The sequence below is a fragment of the Wolffia australiana genome, chromosome 17 (genome assembly GCF_029677425.1).
Source record: "Wolffia australiana isolate 7733 chromosome 17, ASM2967742v1".
In the NCBI taxonomy this organism is placed as follows: Eukaryota; Viridiplantae; Streptophyta; class Magnoliopsida; order Alismatales; family Araceae; genus Wolffia; species Wolffia australiana.
In genome coordinates this window covers 1390181-1406322 of record NC_135851.1, presented here as the reverse complement: position 1 = coordinate 1406322, position 16142 = coordinate 1390181, and the positions used below count along the sequence as shown (strand labels likewise).

General features: G+C 40.0%; 2 protein-coding genes across 2 annotated transcripts; one reads left to right on the top strand and one right to left on the bottom strand.

Annotated features, from left to right (window-relative positions):
• Positions 1-468: 468 nt before the first annotated feature.
• Positions 469-3073, top strand: LOC144714145 (Ubiquitin-associated/translation elongation factor EF1B protein). Its single transcript, XM_078588841.1, has 2 exons — positions 469-627; positions 1654-3073. The coding sequence occupies exon 2, from the start codon at positions 1673-1675 to the stop codon at positions 3044-3046; it is 1374 nt and encodes a 457-aa protein (XP_078444967.1). The 5' UTR covers positions 469-627; positions 1654-1672; the 3' UTR covers positions 3047-3073.
• Positions 3074-3094: 21 nt separating this feature from the next.
• Positions 3095-10378, bottom strand: CDPMEK (4-(cytidine 5'-phospho)-2-C-methyl-D-erithritol kinase). The gene is made up of 11 exons (XM_078588842.1): positions 10073-10378; positions 9718-9813; positions 9581-9649; positions 9400-9504; positions 9247-9303; positions 8962-9162; positions 5711-5803; positions 5534-5633; positions 3764-3863; positions 3601-3686; positions 3095-3509 (listed from the first exon to the last, which is right to left on the bottom strand). The coding sequence occupies exons 1-11, from the start codon at positions 10217-10219 to the stop codon at positions 3436-3438; spliced, it is 1128 nt and encodes a 375-aa protein (XP_078444968.1). The 5' UTR covers positions 10220-10378; the 3' UTR covers positions 3095-3435.
• Between the last annotated feature and the right edge of the window lie 5764 nt (positions 10379-16142).

The window sequence follows — 16142 nt, the reverse complement described above, 5'->3', positions numbered from 1 at the left end:
TAAAATTTTGAAAAATAAAAAATTCCCATGAAACCATCATATTTGGTTAAAATTTAAATATTTTGGGTTTCTGAAGCCAGCCACTAGATCCCAAAAACTCTCTCTAAGTATTGCTACGCACAAAGCAGCTGCGTCTCAGTGGGGCCCGTTTCGCAGCCAACCCAACTCGAGACTATTGCAACGTCCCCGCTTAACCCCAGCCAATCATGAATCAGGTCAGCTCTATCTAATTAAAATCATGAAAAATGAATTTCATGAGCCATTTAAATAATTGGTGAAATTTTAAAATATTAGGATTTACTGAGCCAGCCCCAAAATTCTATGTACGTGTCAGTACGCACGGAGCAGGTGCGTTTCAGTGAGGCCCACATGGCAGCGAATCGGACTCCAAGTGTGCCACGTCATCATTTAAATGGGGTTGTTCGCGAGATGGCGCCCGCGCGCTAGAATGAGAAAGAGGAGGTATAAATAGAGAGAGATTAGGCGGAAAAGAAATCTCGCCGTTGTTCTTCTTCTTCCCCAAGTCTGTAGATTTCGTCAGCGCTGTTAAGAATCTGCTCGATCTGTTGATAATCAAAGTTCAATCTCGATTTTGGAGCGTCTCGGCTTGTCCTCGATTCGAATCAGGTATGTAACAATTGTTCTTTCGGCTTTTTTGATTCATGTTTGGTGGTTTTTTTTTGAAAGATTCATGTTTGGTGGTTTTTTTTGAAAGATTCATGTTTGGTGGTATTTTGTTTTTTCACTTGTTCTTCGCGTCAATCTTAGGTTTTTTTCTCGGTGTTGATTGATTAAAAGTTTGCGGAGGCCTTTTCGAGAAGAATTGATTATTTAGACATTTTAAACCTTTGTTCAATCGCCTGGCTGGCAATTTGTTGGCGGCCGATCTCCGATCTGATATCGTCGAAGATTGGTGTTTTTGGATCTGTTGCTCGGCCTGGAGATCGATTACTTTGCTGTGTTGCTTTACACTTTACAATGCATCCTTTTCGTGACCGGTTGTTTTGACAGAATAGTACTCGATTACTAGGCAGCAATGACAGTAATTCGCATTCTTCTAGTTATCTGTGCCTCAAGCTGCACTTTCGCGTTCATTTTATCTCATCCGTAGTATGATCTGTGCAATCGCACTGTCTTACCTTTTTAGAACGACCTTTGTTTTAATCTTTACGGTAGAAATCAGAGGACTTTAGTCGTTTGGAATCTTAGGATTTCACCAACTCCTAGAGTTGTGCATGAAAACTACCATGAAGACGGTGATCTTATTCTCTTCGAGTAAGAAAAGATTCATTAAAACTGACATCGTCTTTTGTCTTTCTTTTTTTAAGTTATCAATTCGGATCCTGGATTTTCGTGTGAAAATACCGTTTGAAGTTAAGAATTCATGAGCTCCGGCCTGTTCTTTCCCCATTTTCCTACGCCATAGATTCAGTTCTCAATTAAATTCCTAGAAAACATTTCAAAAAAAGTCATTAAGTTCTACTTGCATCCTTCCTATGCCGCATAACATTATCAATCACGAGTTGAACCGAGTTTCAAGCCTAGGACAAATGATCAAGTCTCTAACCACTCGCCATCTAACAATGTTTTTAACATTTCATGATTAAATTTACGTTGGGTTTTTCACATGATATGTCCCATTTCACACTGCAGTATTGTCGGCCTCAAAACAATGTCCATGGAAATCAGATCCAAACCGAAGGACAAGTCTCTCACTAAGCTGTCCAAGGACAAGTCTCCTCTGAAGCTCTCAGCTGTGGGAATCTGTACTGTGCCCAGCGTCCCCGGCAGTGCCTACAACCCCATCTCAGGAAAATTCCACAGCTTGGATCTCGCCCCGTCGTCCTCGTCGTCTCGGAGCAGTATTCGCTCGCAAGCTGCCGCAGACAGAGGCGAGGAATTCGACTCTATCTCCACCGAGAGCTGCTCTGGCGAGTCTCAGGAGGACTCGAAGGAGTCTCTACCAGTCCCGGGCGCCGGGGACGTAGACAAGAGGGACAAGACGAGGCAGAAGAACGAGAGAAAGCATCAACGCCAGCGACGACGCCGTGCCGAGGAGCTCTCACTCCGCTGTGCCGCCTTCCTCATGTCTAGGAAGCTCGAATTGCTCGCCCAGCAGCTCGTCTCCATGGGTTTCCCCCACGGACACGCCACCACGGCCCTGCTAGCCACGAAAGGCAGCTGTGAGGAGGCGGTGGCGTGGATGTTGGACACGGGAGACGCCGTCGAAAAGCCGGCCGCCGACGATCAGCTGAGGATCAACATCAACGACGAGCTTGCCAAGATGACGAAGATCGAGGCGGAGCTCAGATGCTCCAAGCAGGATCTCCACAAGGCTGTCGTGGCCAGCGAAGGAGACGTGGAAAAGGCCGCGGAGACTTTGAGGGCTTCCAAGCACGAGCTGCCACTGCCGCCGCCGGGGGACGATGCCCGCCTCGGCTTGATCCGATCCCCGCCTCCTAAACCACGCGTCCCCGTACAGCCGCAGCAGCCACAACAGCAGAGACGACAAGAACAAGCCGCGAGAGTTGTACCAGCCTCGGTCAGCTCAAGAAACAAGCCCGTGCTTCCGCAGACACTGAAGCTGCCTGTGTCGGAGGCAAAGGGAAGGGATGATTTGGTTATCCTAGACCGGCGGCAGTGTACGCCTCCGTGGCCGGCTAATGTCTCAGTCAGCGCCGAGATGACAAAGGTGGTGTCTCCTTTGTCGCCGCCGCTCGTCATGCCGTCGTCGTTGGGCCTCTTCCGGCCTGCGACGAACAGTTGGGGTGGCAGATGGGCGAGCATGGCGTCTGACTACAACTACGTGGATTGGAGTACCGACTCGGCCGCCACTCCGTGGCGGCCGATGTCGGCCATTGGGCGGGGTCCATTGCTGGGGCCCGCGGGCTTTCGTCTTTCGGCGGCGGCAACGTCGGCGGTGGCCGACCAACATGGCGGAGCGTTCCCTGTTGACTTGAGTGAGGGGGTGAGGGAGTGGACCAATGCATTTGCAGGGAGAGACATGTTCAGCCTTTCCAGGAAGCTGGCCATGTCCTCCCCTTAGATGAAATGAACCATCATCCTTCTCACATCCAAGGAAGCACACCCCAAATCATGAAATACCAGCACCATAATAATGATGATGATGACAACAACGATGATGATTATGAAGATGCTGATGATGATGACATCGACGATGATGGTGGTGACAATGATTATGATGATGGTGATGACAACGACGACTACGATGATGATGATGACAATGATGATGATTATGAGGCTGTGGCTTGAAGCTGGTATGTATGTGGAATACCAGCATCCTTTCTGTCCTTGTGCTGATCCGGGCCTCTGTGCAAACACCATCATGATGATTTCCAATCATAATGATGAAGAACCAAGTGAGGATTTAATGATGGGATGATATCACCATAATACTGATGATGATGATGGTGATTATAAGGCTGTGGCTGCGGCTGGTACAGATTGGGAATACCAGCTCCCCGCCTCCCTCGTGCAGAACCGGGCCTCTGCGGAAGCGCCGGAATGATCATTGAGAATCATAATGATGAAGACATGGTGGTTAAATGGTAAAGATGATGATCATCATCATGATCATACCTGAGATGAAGACATCCTGGTAATCCTCATCATCATAGATGAACTGAGGCGGGTCCGGAGCGCCGATACCCACCAGGGTGCTGCCACTGGGGTTGACCAAAAGTGGGACCGAGGAGTCAATGCGTTGACTTTTTAAAGATAAGGATTCAAAGAGTTGACTAACCTGCCCGACATGAAGACGGCATCGTACTGACCCCGGCCGGCCGCGAGAATCCGCTTCTTGAGCCGCTTCAGCGAGGGCAGAACCTCGAAAGCCGGGGCCTCTGCAGGTTTGAAAATGACATTTGCATTCATTTTGTTAAAATAAGATCAAAATATAAATGGCAATGTCGACCCAAATCGAATCGCATACAATCCAAGAATAATAATAAGTTGATAGTGTTGAAGGATAACGTTGAAAATGATAAGCTTGACTTAGATAAATAAATAAAAAATGAATGAGCTCCCGTCAAGATCATTGTCAACAATAAATGTAAGAAAACAGGGAGAAAAAACATGTAAAGAAATAAATGGGCTCCCACAAAGGTAGCCCATTTGGTAATACGTAAAGAAATAAAGGGGTTCCCACCAAGGTTACGGCAATGACATATGGTAATATTTTCGCATAAAAGATAAGGTTGAAAAAGAAGATCTAGAGTTATAAAAAATGTAAAGAAATAAACGGGGCTCCCACCAAGATCATTGTCAACTCTATATGTAAAAAAAAACGGGGAGAATTATGGTGATGACTTATGGTAGTATTTACACAAAGGATAAGGTTGAAAATGAGCATCTAGATTTAGATAAATATGTAAGGAAATAAGTGGGCTACGATCAAAATCATGGTCTCATATAAATGTAAGAAAAGTAGGAGATGATTTGTGGTAGTATTTCCAGATAGACAAGAAAAAGTATGAGACCACTTAAATTTGCTAAGAATAAACAAATGGGCATCTGCCTAGATTAGAAACACGCATAAAAAAGAATATTATGGAAAATTATGTGCACAGGTTCACACTGATTAAGGTGAGAACCTAAATCTACATGAACATCAATGCACATTAACGAAAAAAACAGGGAGAAAAATTATGTCAATGAGAAACAAGAAAATTAAAATGACCATCTAAATGAGACGATTGAGATGCTCTTCTAGATTTAAGTGAAACGAGGAAATCAGTACCCACGTAGATTACTGACTCAGGCATCGTGGGCAACGCGAAAAACGGACAAATCAGGGAGGAATTTATGGATGATGGCTCTTCGATACTGGATTACGATGATGATGATGGTGATTTGTCATCATTATGGTTGTAAATTGTCCGCGTTATCCGTTTGTTGACGAGGAATGCGTCATCCTAGCCGTGCATCGTTATGAAGGTGACTAAATTTGCAATGATGATCACAGCATTTGGAAACTGGATGACTATGACGACACTTTTAATTACCATATCTTAGATCAGAAACCAATGGATGATGGCTCTTGGAAACTGATTACATTTATGATGGTGATTCTTCATGAAGGGATGAAGAGTTTTGTAGAGCATCAAACTAAGGAGGGAACTCAGATCTTAGGTAACACCGAGAGAAGCTGAGAGAGGGAGAGAACACAAAATAATTGCGGAATCTATTCAACAGGTGAAAGCCTTCATTTTTATAGGGTCATCAGATCCATGTTTATTAGTTACCAGGTGCAATGGTAAAAAATAAAAAAGGGCATAGAAAATTACATAGGCTTTAGGATAAAAATGTAAAACAAAGAAAAAAATGTCTCCAGCAACACTTCAGAAATATCATTGTCCATCATCATCCTCATTGATGCTGAACCCTAAAACCAAGAAGATGTCTTGGCTAACTAGATCTAAGGAAGGAAAATGGCAATACTCAAGAATGTCATGGTAAAAAATATGGGAGATGACGAACTATATTTAAGATAAATACATAAATGGGTACCCACCTAGATCATTGACACAAATATCTTGGGAGACACCATCGACAGAGATCTTGTCCAGAAGAGAAGACGGGTCAACTTTGCTGGTCTGATCCAACTTGAGCCTCTGTGGGGCCATAGATCAGGAAAAAGGAAATAAAATTATCAAGTTTGGTAAATTAGAGTATAGTTTAGATTTTCAACCTTGTACACATCAGCAGTGGGACACGCCTCTTTTGGCTTTATCAGCACCATCGGCAGGTCTGATGTAAATGGAGATGGAATATCCCTGACAATCTGAATCAACAGACCAAGAATCATCAGTTCCAAAATAAATAAAAATTCCAGAGAAAACACATGTTTTCCCTTTCTCGTCATCAATGACAAGAAAAAGGCAGAGAATATTTTCCCTGAAGAAAAAGGTGGAAAGAATTAAACTAAGTCAGATTCCTTGGTCAACAGTAATAAAATTATCCCTGAATGGCAAAAGTCAGTGGAAACAGTTTAGATTCAAACGATGGGAAACTTTGATCCTATCATATGTTTTACCAAATCACGAAGAGTAAGAAATTATCCACCACCACCTGATAAATCTGATTTCTAAAAACCCTTGAAATGCAAAATATATATAAACAAAACCATAAGTTTCAAACAATTTTTCTGATAATCCTCAACTTGGCGAACTATAAGGAATTTGCCATAGTCATCGTCATCGTCATCATCATCCCTAAATTTTATCATCACCACCGTCAGCCATGTGTTGCTTGGCCAGATGATGATGATGGTGTCGACTCTTAGAAATGGGATGATTATGATGAAGATTACTGCGTGAATAAATGTTTTATGCTTATCGGAAACCGACTTGACAATTACAATGATGTTTCTTGGAAACCGGATGACGAAGATGAAGATGGTGATGACTATTTTTCATCACCATCATCTACTCACCATCCTAATTGTTGATGGTGAACCCTGGACAGCCTTAGAGGCAATGGATAGAGAATCAAATTCCAAAAAAATATTATACAAAAACTGATAGGATCCCACTCGGACGTATCATCTCCGATGTAATTTGATGATAAAGAGAGTTCCAGGGATGAAGAGGAGAACACGAATGGTCGGGGAGAGGCTGCATAGACGGCTAGGAGTCGGCAGAGGATGAGCTACCTGAAGATGCGGTGAAGAAGAGAACGATCACAAGAGACAGGGATCATCGGGGAAGTGATGAAGCTCAGACACAGAGGAGAGAAAGGGACGGGTACTTCCAATAGCAAATACTTCTCTGGCTGCCTTCCTAAAGGGAGGGTGATAAGCACCTTCCGAAGACTTCTCAAAGAAGACGAGGCGTCACACGCAGATAAGCATCTTCCGAAGACTTACCACAGGAAGACGAAGAGTCGCACGTACCGGTCGCTAGAAGCACGTGCGAAAGTTAGAATAACTGGCAGGAGGGGAGGCTATAAATAAAGAGGGAAAAGGGGGAAGGGCATGGAGTTGGTTTTTCTCGGTCGCTAGGGCGCGGGCTGGTGGGAGATTCTCTACGCCAGAGGAGAGGGGCCGATCCGGCCTTGATCCACCTCTATCTTTTCTAGAGTTGTTCCTGCTCTATCCTTACTCTCTTCTCCATGACACTTTTCTTCTACATTCTGAGTTTTCCCTCTGCACAACTCAGATCTGGGATTTTCTTGATTGCTATTATATTCTCTTGAGATCCTTGATTCGGGAATTCGTGAGATCCACCAAGGGATTCTATCAGAGGGCACCCTATTTAAAGGGAAATATGCGCAAGGGAAAGGACAGAACTACCCTTGAGGGGAAATTAGTGTATTAGGGATCATATAAATGACACTTATGCTATTTAAATGTCAACAATATCCTATGATTGGTTCAACTTGACTGTCCTATGGGCATGCAGAAAATGCTCGGGGTGGGGAAGGCTCCTTGCAGTCCTCTGTGTTATGGCTGCACCACAATGAGGTAGTGTTGAAGGGAAGGGACGTGTCACTGGACTCGGTACCACATGATGTGGAGAACTGAACGTTGAATGGGCTTCTTCTCATATTTCTAATATCTCCTTGTAATGACCCATGATAATGGGCCCATTATGCATTCTCTCTCCTCCTTCCTATAAATACGATGTAATGTGCCCTAATGAAGGTTGAGGAATCCAATTATTTATTTCTTCACTGTATATCCTACTGGTTTAGTAGGAAGTGAAGGACAGAAAAGGGTCCAGACTCGTCAGTCATGTAGTTGTCAAGATCATATAAATCATTAATTTCGGGTTGACCACCGATTTCCATCTTTTTCTTCAAAAAAAACTTGACTGCCCTCTATGGGAGAGCTACACGGATTTAAAGGGAAATTACTCAATGGATAAACGTCGGAAATACCCCTGATAAGGGTTGGGGAATGCCATCAGACTCCAAGTCAATAATAAGTCTCATGTTCATTTCAACTTCTTAAGGGAGTGGTAAAAGTCTTGACAGAGATTGGAGACTGATAGGATCCTAATCCTATCTAGGGGTAATTTCGTCATTTAGCCCACATGGGCATTTTAGACATTTGCTGTTATGTATTTCCCTTTAAATAGGGATGCCCTCCCTTTAGGAGGGCAGCCAAGAAAGAAGAAGAAGAATGAAGTAGTGCCTTGTCTCCCCCTCTCCGAGTCCAGGTCTGGCCTCCCCTCTCCCCTCTACGATCCCCGTTCTCGAGATCGTTTCTACCTCACCACATCTTCAGGCGGCTCATCCCGGCTGATCCCTACCCCCTCAGCTCGGCCTTCCCCTGACCATTCCCGTTCTCCTCTCTCTCCCCACCTCCAAGTTGCTCCACCACCGGCGCCGCAGTCCCCACCAGCAACCGATGCCCATCACCTCCGTGTCATCGCGCCGACCATGCTCGCCTACGCTGCTGCCGCCCTGACACCAGCCACTCTAGCTGACGACACACCAGCTTGAGGACAAGCTGGTTTTTTTGAAGGGGGGAGTAATGATAGGATCCTAAACCCTCCTAGGGGTAGTTTCGTCATTTAGCCCACAGGGGCATTTCAGTCATTTGAAATTATGTATTTCCTTTAAGTAGGGATGCCCTCCCTTTAGGAGGACAGCGAAGAAAGAAGAAGAAGTTAGAAGAAAGGTGTTCTTGTCCTGCCCCTCTCCTCGTCTAGGTCTGGTCTCCCTCTCCCCTCCTACGGCCCCCGTCCTCGCGATCGTCTCCACTTCACAGCGTCTCAAGGCGGCTCGTCCCCGGCCGGTCCCTACCCCCTCTGCTCGGCCTCCTCTCCTACCCTTCCCGTTTCACCCTTCTACCCCGGGAATCTCCAGCCTCGCCTCATCCTTTTCCCTTCCGATCCGAACCCAGATCAAGGTTCGTATCAGAGACCCTATCAGACTCTATCAAATGTCAATTATAATAATAAATTAATCAGGAAATATTCAAGGAGAATCACGTACTTCACCTCGGCCAGTGCAGTAGGCAGCACCATGAGAGAAGAAGAAGGGTATGTCTGAGCCGATCTCCGCTGACCATTCTTGCAGCTCGTGCTCGCTTGCGGGGGATCCACTGAACTGGTTTGCTGCCCACAGAGCCGTGGCAGCATTGCTGCTGCCACCGCCGAGGCCGGCACCGGTGGGCACCTTCTTGTCCAGATGAATCTATGATCACAGCCACAATAAGAACTATGATCAGTTTTTTTAATTCAAAAAAAAAAAAAAACTATGATCAGTTTTTGAGGATACCCAGAAGAAATTATCGCTGCCCGTCTTCTTTCTGTAGAGATTCAGGGCTTTGATAATCTGAAAAAAATTCAAACTTGGTGATCGAATGAGAATGGGTGATAATTAAATCGATGATTATTTTTAATTAAATAATTAAATCGATGATCACTCTACCAAATTTCTATCGTCAATGGGGACTCCAGGCGCATTGGTCGACAGGTGATCTTTTCTCTTGGTGGGTGACAGAGAAAATTTCAGGGTATCTCCCAGACTGATCACCTGAGAGAAGTCCACTCATCAGATAGAACATTAAAACATTAGATGGATTTTCTCTCTAATTTATGAGAGAACTTACATGAAATAAAGAGGCTAAATCGTGGTACCCATCTTCTCTTTTGCCAGTTATCCGCAAGAAAACATTTATCTGTAGAAAAGATAATAATAATGAGATTAAAAAAATCAGAAATCCAAAAATGAGATGAAGGATCGTACCTTGCACGGAGAGAAAAGCGTCATCCTCGAAAGACCACTGTTCTTCCCGGCCTCATCCACCCACCTGTTCCTCTTATCATCCGGATCATACACGATCTACACTAAGAAATTCATCAATATTAGCACAAGACACTAAGAAATTTCACACTCGAACAACCAAACTAACAAAAAAATACACAAAGAAGGCAAGCCCCAAGTTTTTTTACCACCACTTCGCTGCTCCTACGAACCTAACTCACTAAAACTCCATCTAATGAAACGGAAGAGTCATAAATCCTCAAAATAATGCAGAAAAATCCCGCATATTCGAATTATTATTCTAGAAATGCAAAGAAAATTGGAATTTTCAGCGAACCTCGATCTGCTTTCTTGCAGGGGCAGTTTTCTCGCATGCCCAAACTCTAAATGATTGAGTCTTTCCCTGATTCAGACGAGAAAGATACCCTTTTCCGTTCGGCCCCGGAAAACCGTAATGTGATGATAGACAGTGCGCAGAAGCCATTAAAATCCAAGAAAAACACCAAAGAAGATTGCCAGAGACGAACTTTTGGAAGGATTTCGAAGAACAATTCGTCGATTGAGGGAGAAGATGGGCGGGGAGAGATGAGAGTGGAGAGCGCTTCTCAACCAGAGGATTGAAATTGCAGAAGGATTAGAAGACAGAGTTCTACTAAAGAAGAGATTTTTGAAAGCAGAAGAAGATGGGTTTTTTCTAAATAAAGATTTTTCTGGGTTCTTTTGTAATGTTCTACTGTCTTAGAATTTTGATTGATTTTTTTTATTTGGTTATTTTTTGCATGTGAATTTGTTTTGATGGATTGTTCCTTTTAGTCTATTATTTTAGGCATGTACCTCTTACTGTTTGCTGTCTCCTCTCTCTCTCTCTATCTCTCTCTCTCTACTTCTTTGTGGACTTTATAAGTTATAAATGAAGCAATCAAAGTTTTTTTTAAATGCTTCTATATCTCTCTCCCTCTTTACTTGCTTGTGGACTGCATAAGTTACAACTGAAGAATCCAAGCTTTTTAAAAATTTCTCCCATCTCTCTCTCTTTCTTTACTTGCTTGTGGACTTTATAAGTCAAAACTGAAGCAATCAAAGATTTTTTAAAATGTCTTCTCTCTCTCTCTCCCTGTTCACTTGCTTGTGGACTTTATAAGTTATAGCTGAAGCAATCAAAGCTTTTTTAAAATCTCTCTCTCCCTCTTTACTTGTTTGTGGTTTTTATAAGTTACAACTGAAGCAATTAAAGCTTTTTTAAAATTTCTCCCATCTCTCTCTCCTTTTTCTCTTGATTGTGGACTTTATAAGGTGTAACTGAAGCAATCAAAGTTTTTTGAAAATTTCCTTTATCCCTCTCTCCCTATTTACTTGCCTGTGGACTTTATAAGTTATAACTGAAGCAATCAAATCTTTTTTAAAATGTCTTAAATCTCTCTGTCCCTCTTTACTTTCTGGTGGACTTTATGTGTTATAACGGAAGCAATCAAAGCTTTTTAAAAATTCCTTCTATCCCTTTTTCTTGCTTGTGGGCGTTACAAGTTATAACTGAAGCAATCAAAGCTTTTTATATTTAAAATACACGTTTGCGTATCATTTTTCTTCTAGTAAATTTTAAGTTAATATTCAGGGATCTATCTCTTACTGTTTACTCTCTCTCTCTCTAAATCTCTCTTCCTCTCTCTGTATCTATCATTTTGGGTTCTTCTGTAATATTCTATTGTCCTAAAATTTTGATTGATTGTTTTCCTTGGCAATTTTTTGCATGTGAATAGGTTTTGAGAAACCGTGTAGTCCATCTTTTTTCTACGGTGTCTAGGAAAGTGTACTTCAAAAACCGTCCATCTACATAAGATGAAGATGACCCAAGATGATAGATGACTGATGACAGAAATGTCTATGTCTAGTCATCTGCTCGTGATAATGGACAATGGATGACTGGTGATGGAAATGATGGGTGATGGTGGATTTTAGATTCCTGTATGACTGAAAGTGGGTCAAGTATTCCAAATTGAAATATCCACTCCAAGAAATCAACTTCATAAGGAGGCATTAAAGTTGGTATTTGTCCCAGTTTTGTGATGAACCAGTAGGGTCATCAGAAGGATGAGTTCATCATCACTGTCATCCGTATTTGGGCTTGGATGAATCATGATGTTTCATTATCAGTTGATGGATGATGATGAAAACGAAACCTCAAGGATACCTAATGATGTTGATAATGATGAGTCATAATTGCACACTTGTAATATTCATGTATCACTTTTCATTTTAATCAGCATCTGTAACTGTCATGATTCTCATCATCACACATGATTGGGCTTAGATAATGATGATGATTTTTCATCTATCAATGGATGACAATAATGATTTTTTTTTTTGAAGAATGGATAAAAATGATGATGTTGATAATGAATCTCTTCATCATTATCGTTGGCTTTAAACCCTAGCCAAATAGTCATCCACACAAAGCTTAGCAAACCTCAAATTAGTTGAATTGATATTATTTGTTGCATTTGAGTCAATCACTTTGGGGAGCATTCCTTTTATTCAACATCTTATGCCAACCTAGAATCTCGTGTTAATATCCTTCCCCACAAAATCAACTAAAATAACTATAACCCTGATAAGGGGCCCCAAAGGAGATTCCCCATTGTTTGGAGACTACGGAACATCCCTAATGAAGTATACTGACACATGAGAGCTTATAATTTTGCTTTTCAACTTCTATAAATCTGGTTTCATGGAATGTACTCTGAATATGATAGCTAGAAAATTCACTTATATATTAATTCTATCACTCCACGTTATCATATTATTGTTCAAAAAATTACAAACTAAATCTTTATTTTCAAATTATCATTGAAAAATGTCACACAAAAAATCTAGAATGAAGGTTTGGTCTTGACAGACTTTTTAGAATTCACATATAGTGTGGAAATATAAATTTTGTCTCTTTAATAAATTTACTTAGTTCTTTACGACCTCGGAGCAAGTGTTTTGATGTTATACTAAACTATAGTTAAGCTCAAGTATGTCTTTTGTGGGTCTTCCTAATTAATAATGATTTTCTTTTCAGGATATGCATGCCTAAATTAAATAGAGCTTAATCAATTGAAGTTAAATTCTGAAATTCAAGGTCAACTGGGTGCCTTACATTTATAATTCCTCTGAAGAAAAAATCCAGACCATTCACTTAAAATACCTATAGTGACATTATGAATATTATTCTAAGTTTTGATGCATTTTCTAAGTCCTAAATGGATTTGTCAAACTTTGAACAGTGAAATATGCCAGGTCTACTCATGGTCAACAATGAGAAAAATCCCATAAACCATGCTTTTGATGGACGAAAGAAATGATTATGTATTTGAATGAAGTTACAAGTATCATAATTTTTATGGATGTGATTGACTACTGAAAGGAGGTCAATATTTTTAACCTAAAATTATTGGAATATTTTTTAAGGCATGAAGTTTGTGTACAATTGGGAGTTTTAATATATTAAATTGGATTTAACATTATAATTTCGTGAAAAAGTTAATATACGTGAATTTGTAAATTTTGAAAAAAACTCCCAATTTTTATTGCAAAAGCATCAAACATAAAAAATTATGATATGAAAATTAAGGAAAAAATCTAGACCCTATTAAAATATTCTACAAATTTGAAGGTGAAACTCAAGGTGTTTTATTGATTCAATTTCATAAAAGTTTTTGGAGATATTTACAAATCTTTAAAGTGAAATATACACGATGCATAAGATTTTCCTGATGTACATGGGAAAAAATACAAATGAGGACATCTGAGAGTATATGCTTTAGTTTAATTGTATATTTGGAGACTCAATGAGATTAGATAGGGCATCATCAATAAGAAGGTCAACATTCAACCACCAGATTGGCGGGACAAAAAAAGTATTAAATGGTTAATACAATGTGACTTATGTTTATCATATAGTTATAAAATTTATGTTATTTTTTGTATAACCTTTTTAAATAAACTATCATCATATTGTATTTGAATTTTCTAAAGAATGCATGAAAATATACTTACTTTCTCTTTTAGAATTTATTCACATATTTTATTTTTTTAATTGATTTCATATAACTTTGAGATTGATTATTTAAATTCTAAAAAATTAAATTAAATTAAAAATAAAAGGTAACATTGAATGAGCGTGGTGCCACTGATTGATCCAAAAATCCAACCCAAAGAGCCATGCTAATAACATAACCCAGTTTGTTTAGGCAAAACTTAGGGGCTAAAAAAGTAGCGGATAAATGGGTTAGGCCAGGCTCCCAAGTGATCCCCATTGACACTTTAGTCTTAAGCACAACATGCCCCTCATGCACGTGCCACTAACACTTGTATCTGATTTTATTTATCAGAAATTTTAGTACATTGATAGAACTACTTATTTCATAAAAATATACTAACAATTCCCTTTAGTTGCAGATGATGAGCACTGACCACTTAGCACATGAGACTCAAAAGCGCAAAATATAAACATGCTAGAAGATTTTGGAAAAAAATATAATGAGCTTCCAATTGGCATTTGCCCAATTTTGACTAGTATAACGATGAAAATTTTTAGCAATAACTCCAAGAAAGCTGAGTTGGTTGCTTCTCCATTTGTGCCAATATTTTTAAGAGTTGTGGTCCATTACCCAATGATCCAATAATTCTAAATTTGAAATTTTAGCTTTAATGACCAAAAGATATACATTTTTTTATTTCTTTTTGACAATAAGTTCTATGGGTACCTAGAACCTTCTAGGAGGGTTATGGTCGGCCCTCGGTCATCACCAAGTGGCACATACTTTGCTTAGTGAAATCTAGCGTTTGACTATAGACATAAGCGATGATTATAAACTAATTCACAAATCAGAATAAATTGAATTCAAACATACATTTAAATGTTAAACTGAAAATTTTAATGATCTAATTACCTTGCACATAGTCAAATCTACTACCAGTTTGTTTCTTAAACGAGTCATCTTGAGCCACACATATGTATACTTCTCTAGATGTATTGGTACAATCCGCATCACATTGGATCTCCTCATTCTACTTGGCAAGTACTAACATGGCTCTTATAGTTACAGTCACATTGGGAGGGGCAGGCATCATGGAGAGTGTTGGGTTCTTTAAAGGCTTGATTTCTCATTCAAAACTGATTCAGGTATAAGATTAAAATTAAATTAAATTGGTTATAACTAGAAAAGGAAATACAATCTTATGATTTATTTAAGATTCAGGTTAAATCCAAGAAGGAAGGATCTAGAGGCTTTTTATGGAACTTGATCCACTCTCCTTTTGCTTCTCAGAAGAGTCTCTTCAAGCTGTTCATGTATTTGACCTTTATACATATCCATGCGATTGATGTGATGTAGTATCGTCTCTTCAAACATCTTCAACTCTCATTAAATATCCTGTAGATCTTCCCAACACCAAGTCTCACTTGTGGGATAACTTTTTTGAGAAGTAAGGGGGGGTGAGGCATTTAGATCTAGGTTGAATGGATAAAAAATTGGATGCCCCTTCTATTTATACTTATTATGTAATTTATCATTAATGTCCTTATTATTTAAGTATATCCATAAAATTTAATTTATATGCTGTGTAACTAACCCTCTGCACTAATATATAAGTCTAGTTAATAAAGTTAATTGCCCAATAACACTATTGACCAAATTTATTAATTAACTATGTCAACATATATATTAGGTAATTAAAAATTGATTAAACCCATTCGATAGGTCAAGTTTCTGGGCCCTGGGGTTTAAAGCTACACTTTGTGAACTCTCTCATGGAATCTTTACTGTCATCCATTACATCAAATATATAAACCTTTGTCTATGCGATGCTCCCAAATGACTTAGGTATGATTAACCATCAAGCCCTAATTGATTATTCTATCTAGTACTAATGTGGAACGGGGATTATTTCAGATCATCTTCTCTAAAATCTGCCATGTCTAAGGATTTCATACATCTTAGCCATCGAGTCAATCTCCTCTTATAATGGGGGTGGATGATCCCGTCTGAACCACTCAATCAACTTTATGTATTTCTTCTATATCCAAGCTAAGATATGTCTACATCTTGTGTAATTAGGGACTCATAATTCACACCAAAAACATAGCCCTCCATCCACAACATGTCTTTGGTGTCTCATGTTGAAGGAACACCCACAAAAAACTAACACTGATCAACTTGATTCAAATTTAGGTATAATGTCATTCACGGATTTATATGTATCAATTTAAGGAAAACTTTCTTTGAAGACAACCTATTATTTCTCCTCAATGTATCTATAATAATGGACACATGATTACTCATTACATAAGTCGAATCAGATATTGCTTTATTTTCAGATAGTTCAATGTATATGTCGAGTATCTTTAATATAGAAATATTTAT

Coding starts and splice junctions, on each gene's coding strand:
- LOC144714145 (XM_078588841.1), top strand. CDS start 1,673: ATGTCCATGGAAATCAGATCCAAACCGAAGGACAAGTCTCTCACTAAG.
- CDPMEK (XM_078588842.1), bottom strand. CDS start 10,219: ATGGCTTCTGCGCACTGTCTATCATCACATTACGGTTTTCCGGGGCCG. Junction 9,505..9,580: donor ATTTAGCCTCTTTATTTCAT/GTAAGTTCTCTC, acceptor GACTTCTCTCAG/GTGATCAGTCTGGGAGATAC. Junction 9,163..9,246: donor GCAGCGATAATTTCTTCTGG/GTATCCTCAAAA, acceptor CTGTGATCATAG/ATTCATCTGGACAAGAAGGT.